The sequence below is a fragment of the Impatiens glandulifera genome, chromosome 1 (genome assembly GCF_907164915.1).
Source record: "Impatiens glandulifera chromosome 1, dImpGla2.1, whole genome shotgun sequence".
NCBI lineage: Eukaryota > Viridiplantae > Streptophyta > Magnoliopsida > Ericales > Balsaminaceae > Impatiens > Impatiens glandulifera.
Window position 1 is genome coordinate 106,827,408 of NC_061862.1, and position 11,078 is coordinate 106,838,485.

General features: G+C 29.1%; 1 protein-coding gene across 1 annotated transcript; it reads right to left on the minus strand.

Moving 5' to 3' along the window:
• Nucleotides 1-5,880: 5,880 nt before the first annotated feature.
• LOC124922749 (methionine gamma-lyase-like) lies at nucleotides 5,881-9,167 on the minus strand. The gene is made up of 2 exons (XM_047463457.1): nucleotides 8,352-9,167; nucleotides 5,881-6,609 (listed from the first exon to the last, which is right to left on the minus strand). The coding sequence occupies exons 1-2, from the start codon at nucleotides 9,115-9,117 to the stop codon at nucleotides 6,050-6,052; spliced, it is 1,326 nt and encodes a 441-aa protein (XP_047319413.1). The 5' UTR covers nucleotides 9,118-9,167; the 3' UTR covers nucleotides 5,881-6,049.
• Nucleotides 9,168-11,078: the final 1,911 nt, after the last annotated feature.

Sequence of the window (11,078 nt, forward strand, 5' to 3'; positions counted from 1 at the left end):
TGACCTCAAGGCCTATGAGTTCAGCTGAACTGTAGGATGGAAGAAGATCAACCCTCGTCCGTTATCATTGTTAAGGAGTTGGTGACCGCTGAAGAGCCACCAACCGCTCCGGACGTGAAGATGGCAGATCAGCAGCTGAGCAGCGATGCCATGTCTCTCTTTGTGAAGAAGTTTGGCGACTTCATGAAGAAGAGCAACTCTAACTCAAACTCTTCAAAAATGAAGGTTAGTAGTAAAAAAAATGACAAGTTTAGTGTCTTTCAATTTGTGAATGAACATAATCATTTTCTTTCTAATCCAAATAAAATATACCTTCATATATGTCATAAAAATATATCTTATTCTACAACGCTACATATTAAGATGACAAGTGTTGGTGGAATTCGACCAAATGTATGTCATTATTTTATGGCGAGACAAGTATGTGGAGGGAGTTCTTAGGTTTTTATTCTTAAAAATTATAAAACTACTTGTGTTCCAAAAGAATACGAAAATAATGGTTGGAGATACATGAGGTGTATTTGCAAAAAAAAATATACAGTTTAATGGTTCTAATTTTTTTTATGCTATTAAAGTTGATGTAGATGACTTAATAACTAATACTTTATAATGTGATTCTAAAATGAGGGTGATTTTGATGATTTTGGAGATGTTATTTTCTTTAACACAACCTAAAAAAATAATGAAGGTCGTCTAATTGTAGGTAATCATAAGGAATTGATGAATTTTAGTGTAGCTTTATTATATGATAAAACCTCTTTAACAGTTGAGTAGTGTTTGACAGAGCTAATAAAATCTATTATGACAAAGATCTATGACAAAGGCTTTAACTTTGAAATGGCCAAAAACATTTCATCAATTGTGCATTTGATACATTTATCAGAATGTATCCATATATTTTAGTGAATTTTTTTTCTCAATTACAGAGTTTTTCAAATATTTTAACTCATGTGTATATGATTTTGATGAAGTTGATGTTTTTATTTCAGCATGAAACCTAATGTTGACCAAATATACATAAGAAAATAATTATTGGTTAAGGCGTACATTTCACATTAAACAAATTGGGTTTTAGTATATGGACGACACATTTTGCACAAATGTGATTACAACCCAAACACGTGAGAGCGTAAAAAGTGTTGTAAAAAAATATGTCACTTATAAACATAAGTTTTAGACTTTTCTATTATTTTGAAAGACTCGTTGATGATCGTTTTAAAAGCACATTTTTGGACAAATATAAGTTTATTTTATATCTAATTGCAAATTTAAAGAAAGAAAATAATATTTATATTACTAAGGCATACAAGTGTTTTGAAACTGAATGGTGCAAATCTCATAATTCTACTATTGAAATTCGGGATGATGTGGATCACTTGCAAAATATAAAGTCACTCCTCACCTGAAAAGTTATTATCCTATAGTTACAGTTGAATGTTAATGTGAAAAAATTGAGTTATAGTTGTCAAAATTTTGAATTGGCTGGAATTATGTATTCTCATATTTTCAAAATATTTATGATGACCAATATTATGAGTATTCTAAGAGAGTACATACTAAAAGGTTGGACACGAGAAGATATAGTTGGAGTTAATGATTCAAATACTACCAGAGTTAATTTAGATCTAAAAGAACTTCAAAATATTTTATACAAATAATTGTGTGGGTCGTATGTTTAATTAGTTACCAAAACAACGAAAATGAAAGACACTCACAAAATTGTTAAAGATGATCTTTTGGATATGTTGAAGTTGGTAGATGAGAGGTTATAAGTTGATGAGCTAGATGACACAAGTGTTTTGAATGGAAAAAATATACAAATTGGTGAAGGTAACTCTTTTGGAGTGAAAGGAATTAAAACAAGAAAAAAAAAAATTTGGGTAAAAGGTTGAAACGTCACTTAAAGAATATTTCATGGAAAAAGAGAGCATCGTCACAAATCAATCAAACTTCAATCATTGATAATTTCATCAATCTTATTGTTCAAATTTCATATAATTTATGTTCAGAGATTTTAAAACTTCATAATTTTTACCTAGCATATAACTCAAATGCAAGGTAGTTGTGTTAATAGATTGAGTATGATTGGAACTCAAGATGAAGATCTTTTATCAACTCAACATTTTTAGGTACACTATAGTTCCAATTAAAATGTTTTTATTAAAAAATTAAATCAATGTGTAATTGTAGGTGATCGATATGAGGAGTTCAAATCCAACACATTTGGCTAGAAGTTTGCAATCTTTGCATGACCTAGATTTTGAGCTCATTTATGTGGAGCAGCCGTATGATGTTAGTTATGTTTAGACAAAATGGCCTAGCTTATGAGTCTATCTATGTTCAGTTCTCATCTTTGTTTTTTCCTTTTGACGTAGATATATAATAGCCACATCTTTGTTTTTATCATTATGTGTTATTGTGTTTTATTGATGCAGATATATAAACATTTGAATGTTACTTACTTTTTTTATTTCTTTAATGCTAGATAGTTATCTAGGTGAATAAGATTGGTTAAAGCTTCTATATATTTGATCATGTATAAGTGTTTATAATGATTTAAGAAAATGGAGCAAATTGAAATAAAATTTTAATGATGTTGTAACGCCAAAAATCGACAATTCCCGAGAAGGGTTTCGTTACTCAATAGTCGCGCCTCATAACTCACCTTCTTCTCGGGTCTCGAGTAAGCGAGAACTAAAATAGTGGCTTGACTAGAGTGCATTTAAAAACATTAATTTAGACTACCTTTTACTTTTTAGAGTCCCACCTTATTTAGTACTTGAGATAATTAGGAAAAAACATATTTTGTGTGTTCAAATAAATTTAGAGATTTTATTCTTGGTTTGGTGCTTTGTTACACGTGAGAAAGGGCTCACGTGTTATATCTCACAAGTCTGTCACATTACAGTCTCTACTTTAAACTTTTGTCTTTTTAAAAAAAAAATTATTTTACATCTTATTTATTTATCCAATCCTATAGCATGCGTCTAAAGGTAATCCAATCCTAAACATATGTCTAGTTTTGTATCATTATGTTCCTAGAGCATGCGTCTATGTAATGATCCTAAATCTAAAACATAATGAAATAAAATAAAATACTAGTATCTTTTTTTACCCCCACTTCGGTAAATATACCACCAAATCTCAATCGACATCTCATCTCATCACGTGACCTCACACACTTTCAAACTTTCACACACCTCTTATCTCCTTGTCAAACCAACACTAATACCTCAATTCATCTCTCATCTTGTGACTCACACTTTTTCATATGTCTCTTTATCCCCTCAACAAATAACTCATCAATCACAATCGACCTCTAATATAATGACCTCACACACTTTTATATTTCAGTCAATCAACATCTCATTCATATATTTTTAGCCGCTAATATCTCATTTGTTACCAACCTCTTAAATTATTCCCCACTTCTGGTAAACCAACCACCAAATCTCAATCGACATCTCATCTCATGACCTTACACACACTTTCACACATATATTATCCCTTGTCAAACCAATCATCAATTTCCCTAATCAACATCTCATCTTGTGACTCACACTTTTTCATATGTCTCTTTATCCTCTCGGAAACCACTCACAAATTCTAATTTTGACCTTTAATCTCGTGACCTCACACACACGTGTATACTCTAGTCAATCAACATCTCATTTATATATATATTCTTAATCGTCGATATATCCTTTTATTATCGGCTTCTTATCCCGACAAATCAACCACAAATCCACACCTCACATCTCATCATATTTACTCGTATCACGACTTATTTTAACCCCACTTCAACAAATCAACAATCAATCCTCCAATCGACCACTTCGGTCAATCAATATATCATTCATATATTTTTAACCACTAATATTTATTAAGAAAACCTTTTATATTTACCCTCACTTCGGAAAATCAATCACTAAATCTCATTCGACATTTCATCTCGTGTCACACACTTTCACAAACCTCTTATCCCCTCGGCAAACCACCCCAATCATAGTCGACCTCTTGTGACTCACGCTTTTTCATATGCTTTTTTATTCACTCGGCAAACCACCCACCAAATCTTAGTTGACTTCTTGTGACTCACACTTTTTCATGTATTTTTATCCACTCGGCAAACCACTCATCAATCTTAGTCGACCTATTTTACCCCCACTTCAATAAATCAACAACCAATTTCAATCGATCACACAACTCTTATCTCTCGTCAAACAACCATTAATCCCCCAATTGACCCTCATCTTGTGACTCACACTTTTTTCATATGTCTCTTTACCCCCTCAAAAAATAACCCACAAATCTTAGAAGACCTCTTTTACTCTCATTTATCTCTTGTTTAAAAGTTGTGTCATCATATATTATACTTATACTTAAAAATGCATTCATATATTTCATCTCCAATCGACCACTTCGGTCAATCAATATATCATTCATATATTTTTAACCACTAATATTTATTAAGAAAACCTTTTATATTTACCCTCACTTCGGAAAATCAATCACTAAATCTCATTCGACATTTCATCTCGTGTCACACACTTTCACAAACTTCTTATCCCCTCGGCAAACCACCCCAATCATAGTCGACCTCTTGTGACTCACGCTTTTTCATATGCTTTTTTATTCACTCGGCAAACCACCCACCAAATCTTAGTTGACTTTTTGTGACTCACACTTTTTCATGTATTTTTATCCACTCGGCAAACCACTCATCAATCTTAGTCGACCTATTTTACCCCCACTTCAATAAATCAACAACCAATTTCAATCGATCACACAACTCTTATCTCTCGTCAAACAACCATTAATCCCCCAATTGACCCTCATCTTGTGACTCACACTTTTTTCATATATCTCTTTACCCCCTCAAAAAATAACCCACAAATCTTAGAAGACCTCTTTTACTCTCATTTATCTCTTGTTTAAAAGTTGTGTCATCATATATTATACTTATACTTAAAAATGCATTCATTAACATTGATCTCTCAAATATTTATAATACTCATTTTTAAATTTGTAGTTTGGGGGATTTGAACCCTAGTCTTAAACATTAAATGTGAACACATTAACCATTAGACCATTTGAGATTATTGAAATTATTTTATAATTTTGTGCATATATATATATTTTGTATTTAATATTTATTACCAGTCAAACAACTTTTAAAAAAAATATTAATAGTTTTTTACGAATATTTGCAATATTTTTCACATATGACAATATATATGCAACAAACTTAATCTTTTATAATTACCTAATTGTTATTTAAAGCTCAAAATTTGAATTTTTTTTAGTAGATTGCCTCAAATTTTAAATTACTTCACACAAGACTCACTGTCATAATTTTATTCCTTTAAAGTTTTGATGTATATGAATTTCTTGATTTAATGTAGTATTTTTTAAAAATAATTTATCAAATTAAAAGAAAATAGTTTTTTTTACGAATATTGCAATATTTTTCACATATGACACATTATTTAAGGAATTAAACAGCATAATCCTAAAATATACTTAATTTAAAAATTAAATATATCATAAAATAGTACATTGTACACAAAGTTATATGATTACAAGGTTTTATAAAAAATAAATAAAAATGATCAATTTTCTTTTCTAATTTTCCAAAATGATTTCTTACATTACAATTTCTCTTAACAACCCGACAATTTAAAATTCATAAATTTAAAAAAAAAATACAACATTTAAAAAATAGTTTCATAACGGTATCTAAATATTATTTTATTTATAAAAATGATAAACTAATTTTAAAAAATTATATGTTAAATTTCATTTAGGACAACAGATTAGCTATAATTGTGATCATTCACAATTCAAAGATGAGACTAAAGTAACAATTAGGATAGTGAATAAGCATCCAAAGTTTTTCACATTTTCTTCATTATGCAAACTCAAATAAAAAAGGGAAATTGATGTCTCTTACATCCAAACCACCAAAATACTAGTTAAGATTTTACCATAACTTCACTAGACAAATCCCAATCCAAAATAACACTTAAAAATTCTCAAACAACAAACCCTAATAATCTTTCATTTTCAAAAGTGCCTTCTCGAACTGTCCCCACCTTTGTTCCAGCGTCCCACTATATCCAATCGACATTCTAACCAGCCCTGCCGATATCCCCGCCAGCTCCCTCGCCTCTGCACTCATCTCACTGCTGGTGCTGCTCCCCGAGCACGACATTAGTGTTTCATGGTACCCCAAGCTCACAGCCATGAGCCCGAACTGAGTAACGTTCTGGAGAATGTCCATCAGCTTGTTAGCCCTTTCCTCAGTCTCCATGTCCAAACACAGCAATCCTCCATACCCGTATTCCTTATTCGCCATGGACTTGAGGAGTAAGTGGTCCGGGTGATCTTCAAGGCCCGGGTAGATCACTTTTAACCCTAGCTTCTTCATGCGGGTCGCGTAGACCATAGCACGGTTACAATGCTCCTTCATTCTAAGACTCAAATGAGGAATCCTTTCAGATAGCTCAAATGCTACCTTTGCATTCATGGTTGGCCCTAGCAACATTAGTGTTCCTTCATGGAGGTTCATCATTGAGTTTATAAGACTGGCTGGCCCACATACAGCTCCTGCACATATTTATTATATATATTGAATCCAATTCAATAATTTACCACATTACTCAAATAATTTAAATCATCTACTAAGATACAAACCAAATAAAAAATGACATTAACACAAGATAAACAAAATGAAGAACAAAAGGAAATTGTATGTATGAAGATCATATGAGATTCTTTTGCAGTTTGATACCAACTAGTTTTTCAATTTACCCTTATATAAAACAAGGTCTAGGTCAATGTAAGTGTTGCAGCTTAGGAATAGCAGGGGGGCTCTTATAGTATAAAAATAAAAATAAAATAATTCATTTGAAAAAAAAAAGTTTAATAAAATTGTTTTGACAATTTTCAAATATGATGGCGAAATTTAAGAAAAATAATTTAAATCCTAGTTTTTATATAAAATATATGTTTAAATTTTGGAGTTTTGCTTGGTGGACCACTTGTCACATCAGATACCAAAAATGTGGGATATTCTCATTTTTTATTTCAAATTAATCCAATCCGGTAAGAAATCATCATCATTTATTCAATACACATTCTACATATAAAAAAAATCAAAACAGATCAAACAAGTACTGGAATGAATCTTACTTAAAAATTAAAGATTTCAACTTCAATTCTTCCATGAAATAAATAATTAAGATTGTCACTTTTGTCGAAACAAATCATTAAAACTACTAGTCTGAGAAAAAATATATATATATTGAAACTACTTTAAACACAAAAATCAAGTAAGATGTAAAAGAATGATTACATAAAAATTGTATATATTTATAATACTGTTTAAAGATGAGGACAATGACAAAGAATACAAACAAAAAAGTTTTTTAAACTATTATTTTCAAATAATGATGGAAGGCAAGTGACCCACAATCCATTCCCAAACAAAAGCACAAGTCATGTGATAAACTGATAAAGCTCAATCAAACATACAAATGTACATTACAAAACAGAGAGTAGTACTATTATTTTGCTTCTTCAATTTTCAGATCTATGTTTTCTGTTTTCGTTATTATCTATCATCTCAATTTAAAACGTTAATCTCAAACATTTGTTATCTCATATCTATCTATTTGATAAGGGTCAGATCGTTAAGGGTTTTTGAGATAAACCCAGTTTTTATCCCAACACCCTAACATCTTATCAACCATCAAATCAAATACCAAAACTATCCTGTAATTTTATCCTCTCTCTCTAAACTATCATTCTCTCACCTACCCATATCCACTAAAGTCAAAGAACAAATTAGTCTTCAATTTTTAAAAATCAACTTTTTCCTACTTTTTATAAACAAATTTTTTTTTTAGATAAAACCTGGATAAAATCAAAAAAAACTCTTTCCTCAAACAAGGCCTTGGAGTAAAACCAACTAGGGTCTCCCCCTCCCACAAGGGGCACCAATAATCAAAAAATAAAAATTAATCGTACCAAAATCAACTAACATAACCTTTAATCCTCTTAATGCATATATAATTATTTGATAGTCCACTTAATTTTAAAGGATATACATGAAGAAAAAAAAGAGAAAATATTATTTTTAAATCTTTCATATTCTTAATCATTATTAGTTTAAATTTCAAAAACTACAAGTCTTAATTTAAATTTGTAAATAAAAAAAAAATAAAAATCTAGAAAGGATCCGAATAATCATAATCCATGCAGATATGGGTAAATATCATACAATGAAATTGCAACACGTGTACGGTCAGAATCAAACAATCAACACGAGAAAAAAGAGAAACGGTTACCTGCAATAATGTCGGCCCCGCCGCTTACGAATTTGGAGATGCTGTGAATCACAACGTCGGCACCTAGTCTCGCCGGCGATAACACCATCGGAGTAAAAGTGTTATCAACCACCACAACCGCTCCCTTATCATGCGCAATCCGGCTAAGCTCCGGCACATTAGCAACCGCCAATGTCGGATTCGAAACTGCTTCAAAATAAAGCAATTTCGTGGTTCCTTCCACAATAGCCTCCTTAACCGCTTCCAAATCACTCAGATCCACAAACGTCGTCGTAATATTACAAGCACGAGGCAAGAAATTCGCCAATAGAGCATGCGTACCTCCGTACAACGATCGAGAAGCCACAATGTGTCCTCCGCTGCGGCAGAGTTGGAGAAGAACAGACGAGATCGCCGACATTCCAGACGCCGTACAATACGCCGCTTCTGTTCCTTCCAACGCTGCCATTTTCCGACCAAGATTAAGGACCGTCGGATTGAAGTGACGGCTGTAGATGAAGAAATCACGATCGGCACCTAATTCACCGGCAAACATCCTTCTCATTGTTTCAGGTTCCATAACCGTGAAGGTCGCGGACGCCTCGATCGACATGTTAACGCCGCCGTGTTCGCCGAATTCGTGCCTGGCGTTGGCTAACGCGGCCGCTGGATCCTCCCATGTAGGCGGCATCGTTGCGACCTTCATGTTGATGTAGTCATCTAGATTGATATCGTCAGATCCATTGGTTTTCTTTCCTTGAGAGAAGGTAGCGTCAGTTTTCTCCATTATCCCACAAAGAAAGTTTCTAACTGGACAGAAAAATAGCTGAATCTTAAGAGAGAGAAATGATGGAAGGATGAAGATTGGGAGAGGGTATATGGTTGGTTTATATATACACATCTCATATGTTTATTAGATCCACTTTAGTATCAAAAGTTGTAATTTTCATTTATATAAAATATTTTTTAAGTTTATTTTCCACAACTTTTTCTCTATATTTTCATTATTTTATTAACTTTTGAAATTGACTAAATTAATATTTAAGGGAATAAAATAAGTCAATAATTCATGTAATCTCACTCACTCCAAAATTGATTTATTATTAGAAATACAAAGAATCTACTATTATTACAAAAATCTACACTTACTAATAAATAAATAAAAAATCTCCATAATCTATTAAAAATATTCAAAATCTACACCAATAAAGCAGATTTCTGCTTTAGCCTATTCAGACATAGGATAAGAATGAAGGAGAGAGATATATTAATTATTATTATTTGTTTAAATATATTTTATATTATATTTAAAATCAATAAGAAAAATATGTATTACATGATTAAAAAAATAGAAAAAATATGAGAAAAAAATATAAATACATTTCTGAATTGATTGTCAAGTTTTGGTTGAGATATAACTATTATTAATTTATTATAAATTATTATAGGCTAGTTTGATTCAACTCTTATTTTGTAGGTATGTTTGATTTAGTTTAAATGTTCAATTTATTTATTTTTTATATTTATAATATTATTTAATAATTAATATTATATATATATAATGTTATATATATTGATTAATTTAATTTTAAATATTAATAAATGGTTTAAATTAAAGAATACTATATTTGAAAAAAATTATATTAATATATTAATTTTAATAAATATATAATTTTAAATATATTTAATATAAATATGATATAAAAAAAATATAAAAATATTTTTAAATTCTCATTTTTTTCTCTAATTTGAAAATCCTTTTGTCTCCCTTTTTATTTCTAATTTTTTTTTAAAATATATTTAGTTGATTAATTCATTAGGTAGTTTTAGATAATTAAGTAAGGCTAGTTTGTTTTTAAAATTATAATTATAAATTAAAAAATAATTAATAGATATTTATATTTTATATTTATCTTAATTATTTTATATATTGAAATATATATTATAAATAATAAATAAAAATATATTTAAATGTATGTTTTATTATTATAATAATTTTATATAAATACATAAAAATATTAAAATAGATAAAAATGAATGAATAGATGTTAAATATATTACACTAATAAAAAAAACTATTAACAGTAACTAAAAATAGTAAACGTTTATACTATAGTTGATATTAAGGAGTAATAACAAAGTTTAAAAAATATTATATAAGGAATAATATTTACCACTTTTAAAACGGTTGATATTAACTCGTCTATATTAATGAATTTTAAAAAGGTGGACATTCACCCACCAAACATAAATATATAGAATTGGTTGACCGTTTAAAAATAGTCTATATTGATATTAATTTTTTAAAATATTTTTTTAACATACTAATTTTGTTAATAATTTATAGATTCTATATTTAGAAAAAATATTAAATTAAATTTTAATTATATTAGTATTTATTTTGTTATATCAATATATTTATTAATAATTAATTATAATATATATATATATATATTTGATAATAATAATAAGTAATAAAAATAAAAATGTAAAACATTATATTTTGAATTTAAAAATATTATATAAATTAAATTTGAAATTTAATTAAGAATATAAATTATATTATATATATTATTAATAAGTTTAAACTTTTATATACGATAATTAATATATTTTAAATTTATAAATGTAATCCTCATTCTTTTTTTCCACCCTTCACCTTCCACTTATTATCAATTTTATTTATTTTTAATTATTTATATTTATAGATAATAATATTATTATATTTTTTTACATAAATATATATTA